At 38.0% G+C, this 15976-nt stretch overlaps 2 protein-coding genes across 3 annotated transcripts in view; one reads left to right on the top strand and one right to left on the bottom strand.

Moving 5' to 3' along the window:
* slc35f3b (solute carrier family 35 member F3b) overlaps window positions 1-4425 on the bottom strand; it is a 112485-nt gene extending 108060 nt beyond the window's left edge. Inside the window, exons 1-2 of the mRNA XM_034682770.1 lie at window positions 4323-4425; window positions 1830-1982 (exon numbers count right to left, since the gene is read on the bottom strand). The gene's annotated coding sequence lies outside the window, so the exon portion shown is untranslated. The remainder of the gene's footprint in view (window positions 1-1829; window positions 1983-4322) is intronic.
* Window positions 4426-13582: 9157 nt separating this feature from the next.
* The window catches only part of foxn2a (forkhead box N2a), a 62249-nt gene continuing 59855 nt past the window's right edge, over window positions 13583-15976 (top strand). The window contains exon 1 of one of the 2 annotated variants that reach the window (XM_034682123.1): window positions 13583-13793. Coding sequence is in view for 1 of the 2 variants with exons in the window: in XM_034682122.1 (XP_034538013.1) it covers window positions 13860-13879 (20 nt within the window). In the remaining variant the exon portion in view is untranslated. Of the gene's footprint in view, window positions 13794-13844; window positions 13880-15976 lie in introns of those variants that run through there. The other variant, XM_034682122.1, reaches the window with a different exon arrangement.

The raw sequence follows: 15976 nt of genomic DNA, 5'->3' as shown, positions 1-15976 counted from the left end.
TTTTTTTGAAGACAGGTTTTGCATCGATCAATGACCAGCCACCACTGTAGTGGGGTGATGTGTGCAAGGGGGGGGTCTGTGCTTACTCGAGCAAAAAAAAAAAGTGGAGTCCAGTCATCAATACTTGGGTCAACACCTTTCATTGACAGTGTTAGGAGGAGAGGATCAGGTTCATCTTGCATAATGCACCTCTCAACTTCACAGCTCAGCCAAGGCCAGATCAATTCGCTCTGATTGACCTTCTGCTTTGCCAAAACCTGAATTATGTTGACACGTCCTGTGACACAGAGCCTATAAATATCAAAAATAGTTGGGAGTGCTGATACATTTAATTGACCATGGCCACCGAGTATGCCAGAACTATTTATTTCAGGCCAAGTGGTATAAATCAGACCCTTCAACAAACATAAATCATCTTTGATCAGTCGAGGTGAAACAGGCCAAAAGGGCTGTTCTCTTAAAAACTGTGAAGGATCCCTATTAAGATTATTTCCTTTCCCGTATGTGAAACTCATACATAATAGCATTTTACCCAAGCCTGATGCAAAGGTCAGCTTTCATCACTTTTCATATATGGTAAAGCCACCAAATTAGCATTAATTCATGGACTGAAATAACAATAATCTCAAGGATTATAAAGGGTCCTTGCACTGTTTGCACCACAGGAAAACAGAGTAAAAAATAAATGTATATATGCATGTCTTTGAGCTTCCTTAGGTTTAATTCAAACTGTTATCAGCTTCTCTTTTGAGATTAAAAAAACATATTTCAAACACATTTAAATCTCTAGCTTTAGGAGCCATGGGAAATGTAAATATCTAGCTTTAAAAAGGGATTCTTTTTTCAAATCAGACCCCTGGCCAACGGTACAACCTCTCCCACAACAACAGCCCTCTAATGGAGCTTTAATTGACCCCCAGGTGTACAGGGCACTGCCAACTTTCTAAATATGGATCAGAGAAGAAGAAGGAGTAAAAAGCTCAAGGCCAAGAAACATGAAGCGAACACAGTGAGAATTATTTAAATTTTGTTTCCCACACAAGAAGCTGTCTGAAATGGAAAGCTGCTCAGTGGGCTGTAATCAAAGTTCAGTGATTGGTTGTTTTGAATCAAAATCAAAATGACCTCTTTTCACAGCAGACATCCTCTATTGTAGTAACAGCGTGTCCCAGTCATTACATGAGTCAGAATGCTGTACGCTGGGAAATGTGCTAACCTAAATAGAGTGCAACCGTTTGAGGAATATTTGGATTGAAGGGATATTGCTATCTGCTAAAAACAAGTCATGTTTCAGGGTTTCTATCAGCTCAGTGTCTTGTCTGCTTGGACAGATGAGTAAAGCGATTCCAGACTAATCTAATCTAATTTATCTGGCTTATACATCCAAACTCTTATGTTGATAATTTAAACAAGATCATTCATCCATCCGCTGAATAGCAAGGTTGTACATTTACAGGTCTCCAGGAAAACATTGACCTCTAAATGTCCCCAATTTTTTCTTGCAAGGTCAACAAAACGTACAGATTCTGGCATGTTTATGGCTTAAAAGGTCTCATAGTTATACACTTCAAGAGATCACATGAATATCTAAAATGTCAGTGACTAAAATGCTGGTGAAATGGAAACCACATGCAGTTTAACAGACTAACTTGAGGTTACAGTTCAGTTGAAATACATGCATGTTTTAAAAAGGTATCTTTGTGTAGAGACTTGAAATCTGGTCAATCTCAAACCATCACTGCATGATTTCAGGAACAAGAAAAATATTTTCTTCCACAGAAAGTTAATCAATAAGACAAACCAAAATGTTTAAAGTGAATGAAACTTACAAGTTTTGCACACACATCAAGCTTTCTGAGGGATGAAGGCTCCGCATATGGGCAGCTGGCCTCTTTGTTTTCTAAGGATTCACTACACAGGTGAGCTGACTTCCTTCTATGCTTCCCTACAGACTTTGAAGCTCCACCCATCCAGGAAGCAGACTGGAAGTAAACAGTGCGGGCAGAGGTCATTATTAACAATATCAAGATATGTTGTCCTGTTGAAAAATGTGTAACTTCAAACATTGATATGTTGCAGCTCTGCTTACTGCCTCATTGTCTCTCTTTAGCTGTGTGAAAGCTTTGATTATGTTATGAGTAACACCTGTGCTTTCCCTGTTTTGGCAAATACTGTTGGGAGAGAGATAGCAGAAGTGAGAAAATCAGTTTATGTTATGCACTTTATTTTAAAAGTTACTTAATTGGAGTGGCACCCCAAGTACAGAGGCTGTAATCCTTAGTGCAGTGGTTGCTGGCTCAACAATAAGAACTCTTTGCTGCATGTCATCCCCCACTCTCTACTCCCCGCATGTCCTGTCTCTCTTCAGCTGTCCAAACGGATAAAAAAAGGATTCAAATGCAAACATCAGTTGTTCTATAAACCATATACTTTAGCTACAGCTCATAACATTTCCACTTTGAGGTTGCACCGAGGTTCTTAGCCTTAACCTTTTTTTCAGCATCATCATTTTGACTTGTAAGATCCCAGGTGTTAACAGCACTGAAACTGGCACTCTGCTGCTCAAGTGTCAGTGAGCCTTCATGAATAAATACCAGCACCACAGAGCTGAGGCAGCTGAATGGAATTCATCCATTGTAACTTTATCATTCACTTCTGTGTGTTTCCCACTGACATGACAAGTTACCCTTTGTGGAAAAAGGCAGTTTAACACGAGGCACATTCCTCAAGAAAGCCAGAGTTTTAATAAAGCCAAATGAAAAAAATCAAACCCTTTAAGATACCCCATGTATCTCTGGAGTATAACAAGATTCCAGACTGCAGTAATGGTGAACACAGTGACAAAGTGGGATCAAAATCTCATTATTCTTCATCAAGACCTCCCCTTAAGTTTTTCCTTCATCCCTCTACAAAAAATACTTCAGAGCTTTGTAAGAAATTAAAGCCAGCATGTAATAACTCTTCATCTTCTTCCTCAGACATTTCTCTCATCCTCCTGCGTCTGGTGTCATACAACTTTAGCAAGCATGATGTAAAACCCTTTTCTTTTCTCCATGAATATTTAACGCAGCTCTCAGCATGGAAACAAGGTGCAGAAAGCTTCTGATTGGCTCGTGCAAGAAGAGAAATGCAATGGGAAAAAAGACACAATCATACTTGTGGATGAATTATTCAAATGGTTTAGTAAACACCTTATTCCTCATTATGGTTAATCTAGAGAGACGTGTATTTTCCTCCGTTGATAGAAGAGATGTGAAATCGTTTTTTTTCAGCAAGGAGAAAACACAACCTTTACGAAACCGGCCCCCTGTAGTCCAGTGGGCCTCTGAGATTTCTTTAGGGTAAATGTGTTATTTTGCTGCCATTATGGCTAAGGTTGACACACAGCTGGAGTGTGACCAGGATCTCTGCGGATTAGAGGACCTGCTGATGCCATTATGTGTCAACACCCTGAACCAGTTAGCTGCTGAGGCGAGCAGCTCCAGCAGCAAGAGAAGACGGGCGTAATATGTCTTCTTTTTCTCTGGCCTAATTTCCCTTCTTAGAAAATCCTGTTTTAGATTTGCTGACAAATGAAAACAAGACAAAAAATATGATGAAAATCCTGGAAGCATCCGTGTGCAGCCCTTTCTCCTTTGAGCTGATATTGATATTGAAAGACGCCTCTGAAAAAGCATGAGAAATACAATTCAGAGGTGCTTCTGAGCTGAGGGCTGAAGTGCCATCGAACAAAGGTGATCTGTGACGGCTCTGGAGTCCCCTCACATTTCAACAAGCCACTTATGATCATTAGAATTTCACAGCTATGTCGCAGAACATGCTTTTGTGCGTCATTCAAGTGCATAATAAATTACATAACACCTTGAATGAAACTATGTGTGAGTCTATGTCAAACTTTCTTCAATATATGGAAATATTATGTATTTATTCTATCAAATCTAATCTTTACCTTTTTATTATTCTTTTACTTTCACTGCCTCAGGTAACTTTCACCTCTCCTCTCATCAATTGCCTTTTCCCAGTTTTGTCCTCCAATTTGCTGAAAAGGATTTCTGGTCTCAACATGAGCAAGGCGAGCTTTTTATAGAGCACAGTTCATACATAGAGCAATTAAAATGCTTTACAGAGTTAAAAACAAAACACTTGTCATGAGTTGCTTTTGTTTTCTATTTACTTTTTTGTATTCTGTCTTTGATTTCTTTTTTATTGTATAGAGTTATCCTTGCGTCTTCCCAGTGTTGTGTTTTAGTGATTCATCTACAGTGTTTCATTCATGACCTTTCAGTGTTCTTGTGTATTTAGTATCTTGTCTGTTTACTCACTGTGTGATTTCCTGTGGTCTTGTTGTTGAGTTGGTTTTCAGTGTTTTATTTTGTAGTATATTCTTCTTGTGTGTGTTAGGCCTTGTTTTACTTCCTGTGTTTTCCCTCCTTTGTGATTGTCTACACCTGTGCCTCGTTGGACTCACCTGTGTCTCGTTACTCGTTATCCAGTGTGTGCATACAGGCTGTTTTTGAAACCTCTGACCCAGCATCCTGCAGAACAGATCCAATAGAAGTCATACTACTACATACCAAATTCAAACGCAGTATGTAGTACATTTCTAGGTAGTGTGTAGTATGCCGTGTTTCCTCCCTTCTGCGTTTGTTCATTGTGATGTGTTACGTCAAACCTTACCTGAGTGTTCTTAGTGTTCTTGTTTTTTTCTTGTGGATTTGTTTAAAAATAAGTTTTTGTTTTTCCTCTTGTTGTTTTTGTTTATTTCTTTAGTTAATTAAAACCCTTTTTCCTTCATTCAAGAGGTGGTATTGTGCTTTTTTTTCATATTTTACAAATAAATATTAAGTTGAAATGTTGGATGTTCATACTGAATATGGGTAAAGTTTCTAATTGTGAGGTAAATGTGTGTTGGAGTAATCCCAGGATGAGGCTGCAGGCTGAACTGTATGCATGTATGCATGTATGCATGTAGGTAGATAGGTAGGTAGGTAGGTAGGTAGGTAGGTAGGTAGGTAGGTAGGTAGGTAGGTAGGTAGGTAGGTAAGTAGGTAGATAGGTAGGTAGGTAGGTAGGTAGGTAGGTAGGTAGGTAGGTAGGTAGGTAGGTAGGTAGGTAGGTAGGTAGGTAGGTAGGTAGGTGTATATGTTTGTTTTGTTTTTGTACACGTGTGGCTAAAATAAAATTAAAAAAAACAAAAAACTTTTTTCCTTAATTCAAGAGGTGGTATTGTGCTTTTTTCATATTTTACAAACAAATATCAAGTTGAAATGTTGGATGTTTGTTCTGAATGAGGGTAAAGTTTCTAATTGTGAGGTAAATGTGTGTTGGAGTAATCCCTGGATGAGACTGCAGGCTGTACTGTATGTATGTATGTATGTAGGTAGGTAAGTAGGTAGGTAGGTAGGTAGGTAGGTAGGTAGGTAGGTAGGTAGGTAGGTAGGTAGGTAGGCAGGCAGGCAGGCAGGTAGGTAGGTAGGCAGGTAGGTAGGTAGGTAGGTAGGTAGGTAGGTAGGTAGGTAGGTAGGTAGGTAGGTAGGTAGGTAGGTAGGTGTATATGTTTGTTTTGTTTTTTGTACACGTGTGGCTAAAATAAATTTTTGAAAAAAAAAAAACTTTTTTCCTTCATTCAAGAGGTGGTATTGTGCTTTTTTCATATTTTACAAACAAATATTAAGTTGAAATGTTGGATGTTTGTTCTGAATGAGGGTAAAGTTTCTAATTGTGAGGTAAATGTGTGTTGGAGTGATCCCTGGATGAGACTGCAGGCTGTACTGTATGTATGTATGTAGGTAGGTATGTATGTAGGTAGGTAGGTAGGTAGGTAGGTAGGTAGGTAGGTGTATATGTTTGTTTTGTTTTTTTGTACACGTGTGGCTAAAATAAAATTTAAAAAAAAAACAACTTTTTTCCTTCATTCAAGAGGTGGTATTGTGCTTTTTCATATTTTACAAACAAATATTAAGTTGAAATGTTGGATGTTTGTTCTGAATGAGGGTAAAGTTTCTAATTGTGAGGTAAATGTGTTTTGGAGTAATCCCAGGATGAGACTGCAGGCTGCACTGAACGGCTTGCTGAAAAAGTCACACAAGAACTAAATAAGATTCACATTCAACATTTGCTCAAATCATGACATCACCAATCTCTTAGAAAGGACATAATAAAGCGTAACACATACCTCTTCTTTGCTGTTGGGGATATTTTTTCAATCTTCAAACTTTTTAGGTTTCAGTTAAGTTAAAAAAAAAAACATGATCATTTCAAATAGAGAAACACCAGCTTGCTCCATGACAGCGACTTTGTATCATGACAAGAGTGAAGGAGGGTCTCAGAGTGCTTTGAACTGCCTGAAAGAGACGGTGGCTGAAATGAAGTGTTTCAGATAGAGGCAGAAAGAAGGGATTACGAAGACACCAATCTGAAATGAGTAAAGACAGTTTTGAGCTCTAAAATCCTAAAGCTACCACAAAGTTTTCAAAGGGACAATATAAAGCCTGAAATATAAAATATATTGAAATATGAGGTGGGAAAGAATCAATTTTAACTTCCACTTTTGAAATTTTAATGCATAGATATCACTTTGTTGTATGGTGAGTTTTTATTTGCCTTATAGATTTCATTAGCTTTAAAAGTCTCTCTCCTGCTCTTTAAGTCTCTCTACTTTCCATGTCTTGAGTAATGCGCTCTCTCCTCTCATAAAATGCTTGCTTTGCATTTGTGTTGATACATTTGCCTAAAGGGATATTTCGCCCCATTTATGCAAGGGAATACATCTGCAATCTATTTCTCCAAGCCCTAAAGATTGTCATAAATCCCATTTGCATGTATGATTTAAGTCATTAAAGTACCCATGCAAGGTCCCTTCTCTGCTGAAGGGCTTTTAAAGTCAAACTACACCTCCTTAACATCAGGAACATGCACCTCAGAGGTTTCCTTTTAGATAACAGACACGGAGTGATCTATGCAGAATGTGTCATGGTAAATAGTTCTCATCTATTATCAATGCTTCCACATCAAGCAAACCACCTTTGTCTGTAAGAAATATGGATTTAATGCTACAATGAGAGGTGCTGCTTGTGCAATGAACAGCGGCAGGTGTTTAGAGATTATTTGAGACTACATTAGATTTACTTTGTTGTCCCTGAGAGGAAATTTGCATCGGGCAAAAGTGCAAAGGAACATAATATACCCCACAAAACAGCAATCATAAATACAGTCCTGTACACAGGATGGAATACTAGAAATAAATAAGTTGTGTTTATATTTCTGATGTACTTGATTTGTTGTGACTTGATGTCTACTGCAGATCAATCAGATGACAGACCTAAGGGTTAATAATGAAGCTTACTTTCTGTCTCCTACATAACAAGCGCCTCTCCTCTCATTAAATGTCTACTTTACATTCTTGTCACACAATTTGTCAAAAGGGATTCTCTGTGATCCGTCGACACCCATTAGCAAATAAAAACTCAACACGGTGTTTCTCTAAGTCCTTAAGATTGTCTAACATTCATACTGCCCTTGAAGTATCCATGCAAAGCCCCCCTGCTGTAATGCTGCTTCTCAGGAACATGTATCTAACAGGTGTCTGACGGCTTCACAGTAGTGACAATTAAGTACAAAATTTTGGCCAATGATTATTTCTTCATTTAAACAACACGGCCATTACACGCATTGCAGCCTCAATAGAACAGGATATCACACATTTACTAAACACCTACCTCACACACATATATCATCCAACTCCCCTCAGGATGCAGATACAAGGCACAGAGGTGTAGAAGGGCTCGCCTTGGGAAACGCCTGATCCCTGCTGCAAGAGCAGCCCTAAACACAAGGCCTTGTTGCAGACTCTGTTTGTTTGAATGTTGATGTTGTTTTAGCTTGCTGGTCTTGTAGTGTTCTGTGGAACATAGAAGGGGGTGTGAAAAATTATTTCTCCAAGGTGACAATAAAGTCTAAAGTCTGAAGTCTAAAAGTCTTCATCTTAAACATTAACGTGTCATTTATGTCATTAGATTTGAGGTCTCTCTGCTAGTCTTCCTCCTCCTTCTCTTTGCACATTAGTTAATTGTTCACCTCTCCTCTCATGGAAGGTCTGCTTTGCATTTTTGTCAACCAATTTGCCAAAGAGGATCCTCAAATGAAACTCAGCACCATGTTTCTCCTGGAGCGAGTGGTTCTCTGACATTCTCCACTTGGACACAAGTGATTTCTTCTGCTTGACTATACATAACCAATTATTTTTCTCAGCTGCTAGGTGTGAGGTTTTTGTGAGGATGAAACTTTGGAGAGAGCCCATTTTGAATTTACTGTCACAACACTTGTTAGTTATTGTTCCTCTGTGCTTGATTTGACACAAATTGTGATGCTCGTTTGCCTCCTATCAACCAATTAGTGGCCACAACATGTGTTAAGCTGTCCAAGTTAGCTCAGTTGGGTTTCAGATCTTGTAAAACACTTTAGTTTGTTGACAAAGCGGAAAAGACAGAAAACCTGCACTGAGCTGTAACATTCCCAAGAGATAATTCTTGTTTTTCTGAAGCCTGAACTCTGGGAAAAAAACAACAGAAGAAAACAAGCTTTTTCTTCCCTTCTTGTCTTCTGTGTCTTCTGTGTATTCATCATCATCCAGTAATCCAGTGCATGTGCTATCTTTGTATGAAACGAGAGGAGATAAGTGTGAACCCTGAGGTTCTTGCAGCATCACACTCTGAAGAGATGGTGGGTTCACTGCTGCAGAGACAAAGCTTGGAGCGTCAGCATCCTTGCTTGCACCCCTCCTTCTTCTCTCCTCCTTTCCTCTGCTCCTGTCAGTTTGTCTCAACTCTTAAACATCAAGACAGAGGTAACTGGGCCAGTGTTTATGTCCTGCCAAGTTTTTACTGTGTGCATGTCTATACAAATACACGCCAAGGAAATAGGACTACCATGCACGAGTACAGCTTTAAAAGCAGGATTCTATATTAAGCTCTGTTTCATCATCTCTATATTAATAAATCCAAAACAATCCATTAAAAAGTATAATCAATAATCCCTTAACTCCAGCTAAATGAAAGCATTGTGTTTGCAGTATCAAATAAGCGCAGTTACAGAGTTGGCATAGGGGGGATGTTTGTGCTCGAGGCCTCCTGAATTCCCATAGCCCCAGTGTGGATATAAATAGAGTTGCTACACCACCAGAAACTGGTGCTATGGGGTATATGCCAGTCAAAGCCCAGTCCAGCTCGACCCACTCTCTGTCCTGGGTGACCCCTGGACCAGTACTGCAAAAGGAGCCGAAGCTGCAACAGGGGACTTTTTGCAAAACCTGACAGATGACACGTAATAAATAAAGTTCTCCTGCTGTGAAAGTTGAGCTTTGCTGGAGCAAGCAGTCTTGCATTATTTGCACACTATAGCGAAGCCATATCTGTTTTTCCTTGAGGAATAGCTTTCGGTTCAGTGTAGTGATGCGTTCTCACTTTCAGCATGGAGATAAAAATCACTCAGGCGGCAGGATTTAGACGTGAGACCAATCTTGCTTTAATTTTCCCAGCTCGGGCTCAGGTAGTTTCCTGTGTGAATATGAATGAAGACAAAAGATCAAATAGCAATATTAATGAGTAAATAGAAAGCAGCGAGTGTATTTCAGTCCAGTGTGTAGTATCGTTCCTGCAGGGAGTTGTCCTGTTCCATGCTGATACACTCCTGACTGACAGCCTGGCTCTTGATAATTGCATGTAGGTGTTTGTGTGTGGGTGCTGATAAAAGTAAATACAGGACAGAAAGGTGGTGGTAGGGGGATGCATTGAAACATGTGATGTTCCAGAGTGTAGCTGTGCTTTAGCTGACCATGGGCCAAACTATGGGGCTGTTTTGTGCAAGTCTCTGGGGTCAGAAAATGCAATCTCATTTTGCTGTAAGCTCGGACTCTGCTTGTGCCCGCAGAATTTCCTGTGAGGATGCATTTTCTTCTCTTTTTACATGCAGCATAATTTTAAGCTTGTACACAAAACTGGAATCAAATCATATTTAGCAGACAGACTGCAAAGACACAAGTGCTCAGTTCTACACATGCAAACCTGCACACTGGCAGAAAAAGTAAAGTAAAAGCAGCAGCAGACTACATGTGCACATGTAGAAACATCTGTGACACCACCTACAAGGAAATCAAGTCATTGCTGTTGCATTGCTCCCATGATGTGGAATAACTTTCAAATGACAGCCAAACTACCCTCACTGATATCATATTATGTTTTTGAGCTGCTTAAAGAAATTAGTTGCAGTTATTTTAAAACATGAAAGCATTTAGAACGGTTTGGGTTTGCAAGTATGAATGAATGAAGTTGCTAATATATCTGTGGGTCCTCCTTGCTAAAATAAAGGATGAATACAAATTTAAACTCTACAGCACCACCTCCTGGCAGCCTGTGGTACATGTGCATCTTTCAAATTTACAACTTTTGTGCTGCTTTGTTCATATTTATCGTTCTAACCTGAAAGAAATTACATTTTAACACTAGGTAAGGAACCATAGATATGAATACATACGTTTAACATCAGTGAGTGCTCTTTTGTGATGATCAAATGTCTGTAAGCCATTCTCTAAAAATCCTGTCACACTGACAGCCATTCATTCCAATATGCAGCACTCTGGTAAATGGGAAATACATGTTATATATAATCATGCGTGCTGCTGCAGGGAGGAAGCTAAAACTGCAGTCAGAGCAGGACACACATTACCTACCAATGGATCAGCTAGTTTCACTACTTTATAGTGTTTTCGGGAAAATATCATCACATCAGGTAATAACGCAACAGCACTTTATTTAAGACACATGGATATTTTACAGTTCATGGATTCCCTTCTTATGATGAACTAGATTCATATACAACCTTGATGCTCCATGACAAGCCTGTTTAAACATATTGATTGAACTTTATTTATAGAAGATTTTGAACATTTTAGACAGACAGTGTGATATACAACATAACGTATAAAAATATGGAATAAACATCAATTGTCACATCTGAATGTCAACTCCCTTTCCCACCCACCACCCATTACAAGGCCACTCAACAACTGAAAAATTGAAATTGAAATTAAAAAAATATATATATATTTTTTTAAAGTATAATAATAATAATAATAATAATAATAATAATAATAATAATAATAATAATAATAATAATAATAAATAATAAATAATAAATTAATTAATTAATTAATTAATAAATAAATAAATACATACATATATACATAAAATTATGATGATAATGATAATAAATAATTGGGGATAATAAATAGAATAAATATTAGCATTTTTAACCATTTTCAGCATCAATAAATAACATCAGTGTGCTTCTTTTTATTGTCTTTGACACATTTTATAGTCCCTGAACAGAAGTTAAACTACAAAACCTGACAGTTTTCAATTTCAAGTTACACACTGAAGAGCTAAAGCGTTGACACCAATCTATCTAAAAACAGTGAAACCTTTTACTACCAAAGAGAAATATTCAAGTCCTCCTATTCCTGGTGAACAATATGAACAGTGTCAATATAAAATACATATTTATGTAATATTTAGATTTAAGAGAACACTCACTCTCCAAATTGTTCCTCCATATGTAATAAATATCACTGCTCATAAAGGAGCCCGTCTTCTGAGAGTCATAAATAAAGCAGAGGGTTTTATTTTCATCACTTGCTTTGTCTTTATAGTCACTGTTAAATATTAATTTGTTCCTTTATTAATGCACATAAATTGAATCTCTGCTGAGTAGCACTTTATTGTTACAGTGTAGTTTGGTGAAGCAGATGGTGTGCTTGTTCTGAATTAGTTTTACTGTTATTGTTTGCAGGACTGGTGTTCACAGAATGCCTGCAGCTTATGATCTCCTCATCTACTTATTTATCACCATGTGATGATGTGGGGGGGTGGCAGTGAAACTAAGTTACTAATGGTGTCATCGAATACTTAAGGATTACTGTTTGAAGAAGAAATGAGGTTGGAAAAATAAGCTGACCTGGCTTCTTTCACCACATCATTAAAAAACTGTTAAAGATCTTTAAGGTGATGTACTTCTAACCCTGAGGATTTCAAGAGGCGTTGGTTCAGACCTGTGACCCTGTTCTACTGCTAGCCTTGAGCCTACTCTTTAAAGGTGCTACTTTGTCCAGCAAGGTGGTGCATTGAACATCAAAAGAGCTCAGCTGTAGTTGCCTTGATGACACAGAATTGAAAAGTTATTTTGGGACATGGTGAGTCAGCAGTTACACAGAGGTTTAAGGATGCATTTATGATTACTGATTAATACATCCTTGGCAATATGTAGTCCTTAAGAGCAAATCAGGTCCAAGGTATTACCCCCTTTGTGACATGTTGTGTAAAACTAAAATATGTAGTCATGTTTAAAAATTTGATTTGTAGTATCATGCATGTGCAAGTTGAAATCATCAGCTAAAATGATTGTCTAGTTCTAAAAAAGGTCAGAAAATCCGGATATTCAGATACAAATTGAGCAGCAGGACCGGAGCTTCAGAAAATTATAACAATAAAACGACTGGAGCTTGTTGAACTGAAGGTACTTATGTATATGTATGTTCTGTGTCTAATTATATTGTCTATAAGTATCTATAATAAGACGGTCGCTAATGGACAGCTACCTTAGGAAGCTGGGAGGGTGGGGGTTGGCAGGTTAAATGGGTGTTTATTATTCTATTGTCTTGTTTACTTCGGGATTTTTTTTGTTTTACTATATGCAGATGCTCTGATTTATTCTTATTCCTGTGTGACATCATTTTGTACTGTTTGAAAAAATTTAATAAAAAGATTTGGAAAAAAAAGACTGGAGCTGACCAACTTTAACAACCTGTAACTCAAATGAAGTGACAGGTTTTGTGCTCAACAAATGAACAAATGTTATTGCAGACCGATTAGAGTCCCAATAAAAAATGTTTGTGAGGCAGAGTTCATTAGGATGAATAAATTCCATGTCCCTTTGTCAGAAAGGTTTCTGTCAGAAATAGGAAGGACAAACTCTCCTTTGTGAATGTGAATAAGTAATTTAAGATGTTTAAGAGTAGTTGGCCACATTAACAAGACACATTTTAACCGAGCAATCCATCGTCTTATCAGAAATCGTAGGGGAGCGTGACACTGGACAGATAACTTGAGCGCCACAGTGTAACTCAGTGGTTCCCAAAGTGGGGGGCGGGACCCCTTGGGGGGGTCACAAGGCACTGATCAGGGGGTCACTTGATGCCTTCCGAAAAAACAAAACAAATTTTGAATGATCTAAAATTGCATATTTGAATCCTTTAGTGTAAAAATATATTTAAAATGTGTCGCTAAATTTGAGATGAAACCATGTAAATAAATAACGTCATCAATTTTCATCTTTACTTTGTTGCCACATGACCCCTGAGGAAGCTCTGCTGCTTGTAGTCTATTTAAATTACAAAGAAATGTGTTTTTGGATTGGCTTACTAGTTCTTGCATGCAAGTTTTAACCACCTTAGGCCAACGGGGGTCTCCAGTCTCTGGCTGTTATTTTGGGGCTTGCAGACTTAAAGGTTTGGGAACTCCAACCTCCTGGTATAACTGACCATGTTGAGGGCTTGAGTGATTATGTGATCCTTACTGGGATGTTCAAGGAAGTGAAGTCAGGTACTTTTGCTTTGAGAGATGGTTGTAGGACCCCATCCTGGCCACAGGAGGGAGCAAGAGTGACTATTATGAGGAGGAGAGGGTCCCATGTGATGACCGGAGGTGACGTGGTATAGGAGCAGTCCAGTTGCAGATTGTCAGGTATTAGTTGAAATTCTAGGTTAAACGTTATTGCAGTCACTACAGGTGGCCTCGTGTTGTGGAGCAATGTTAGGGTTTCCTCTTATGTGCGTTTTACATTCTGCATTCTGTTACACATGTTCTCAGTCAGCATCGTCCTCTCTTAATGATGACGTTTTTCCCTCTCTAAATGACATCATATCCAAAACAGTTTTTTTTGTATACACTCTGTTATGATGGACGGAGAAATGTAGTTCAATATTAATTAAAATAAATATCAGTCATTTTCTGCAATAGGAAACACCAAAGTATTTTCCTATTTTATGAATTAAATAAAGATCCATCTAAGGGAACCATGTTTATTAGTTTATGCACATGGGATAATTGATCATTAAATTGTTGTTTTTTATTAAATGCAAAAAAAAACTAAAATAACACGAGTATTATAAACTGCCCATCAGCTGACCTGATCTGTAATTATTGTTATCAGTCTTTGAATAACTGACATGAACTCAACTCAACTCATTTTTAGTTATATAGCACCTTTCTTGCATTCAAGCATGAGGCCCAAAGTGCTTCACAAAAGAACAGAGACAGACAACAACAGCAATTAGATAAAATGATACAAGACTAAAACAAGATAGAGGAATGTGATATGAAATAATTAAAAAGAAAAGAAAATACTAAAAAAGAAAATAAATAAAGATAAACTCAATCAATTAGATAAAATCAGATAAATACCAGAAAAATAAAATAAAATAAAAATTAAAAAATATATATAATAAGATAGAAAAAAAACAAGATAAATAAAAATGATGCTAAACCATAGTCATAATGGTAATAATGCAGTTCAGGGCTAAAAGTTAAATGCCAGATTAAAAAAATGTAAGTCTTTAGTTTATATCAATAGACCACTACTTATTGTCCTTGGTCAAGCTCATTGAAGCCGTTTCAAAGGTGTAAAATAATATCCTTGTACAGATTTATAATGTTTAAATTTACTTGTAATGCTTGAGGCCCAGCCTACGTTTGAGATCACATCCAGGTATTCACCAGTCTCTTTGACAAGCTTTCATTCATGAAGCAGAGTGTGAGTACAAGGAGGATTGAAAAACCTCAACCTTATTCCCTACACATGTTTTTCCCTCTTCAGTCCAAACACCAATCCTAAACTGTTAAAGGGCCATTCAATATTTTGACACTTACCTTCTTGCACAGTCGCCTGGTTGTCCACTAGATGTCTCCACATCTCTATCTCTGAAAAGTGTCTGCATGCTGTCTGCAGATGAACATCACACTCTCCTTTACCTCCAGGATTTTTTTCTTATTGTCTTTAATGTAAAATGATGCTTCATCTTGCTCAGGTTTGTCCCATCAATGTTAGAGGATTTTTTGTTTTGCATGCTTTGCAGTTTTTCCCTGCAGTCAGTTCAATGTCATTGACATTTTTCTGGCAGGAAAGTTTTGTATAAATAGTTTGGCCAAAGAATCCGAGCGCAATTCAACCAATATATGGACCATGCAGTGAAAACAGCAAGATGCCTCTCCAGACCGCCTGTAATCAGTCTTTTTTACTCCCCTCAACATCATGATTATGTCATTATTTGCTTGTAGGATATCAATATGTGCCTGCATGTGTTGACAACATGCTAATTAATTAGCATATTTCTTGGCTGCTTTAATGAATACTGCTCCTCTGACTAACTACCTAGAGGAAAATGTGTCACACTGGCCTGAAACCCTCTCAGTACCTGCCTTTAGATGGCAGCCTCCTCACAACAGATGCATCCTCAGTGTCCACACATGTTTATATTGTTTATATTTCCTGTTTATGCATCTGTTTGCTTTCTAAATGTTTTGTTTTATGTCCCCAATCAACCCGATGCCTATCAGTGGGACCATCTGTGATTAGCTGCTGTGTGGTCAATGACCCATCTGTGAGCTGCTCTGTCTCAGACTGTCTGTCAGTCTGACGAGGTTAATAGTGATTGACCTCATGAAAGGAGTCAAACCAGAGACTCGTGTCAGCCATTGTATTATGCCAACATCAGTGACTGCCCTGGACGAAAAGAGGGTTTCTGTCTTGTTTATTTTATTGTTAAATCTGAGGTTTTGCAGCCATGAATAGTCGATTATAGTATATTTAGCTTCAGAGTGAGCAATCTGTTTTAACTCGTGCACTCCTGAAAATGTCTGGAATATTT

Source organism: Notolabrus celidotus, chromosome 4 (genome assembly GCF_009762535.1).
Source record: "Notolabrus celidotus isolate fNotCel1 chromosome 4, fNotCel1.pri, whole genome shotgun sequence".
Lineage (NCBI taxonomy): Eukaryota > Metazoa > Chordata > Actinopteri > Labriformes > Labridae > Notolabrus > Notolabrus celidotus.
This window is presented reverse-complemented; position numbering and strand designations above follow the sequence as displayed.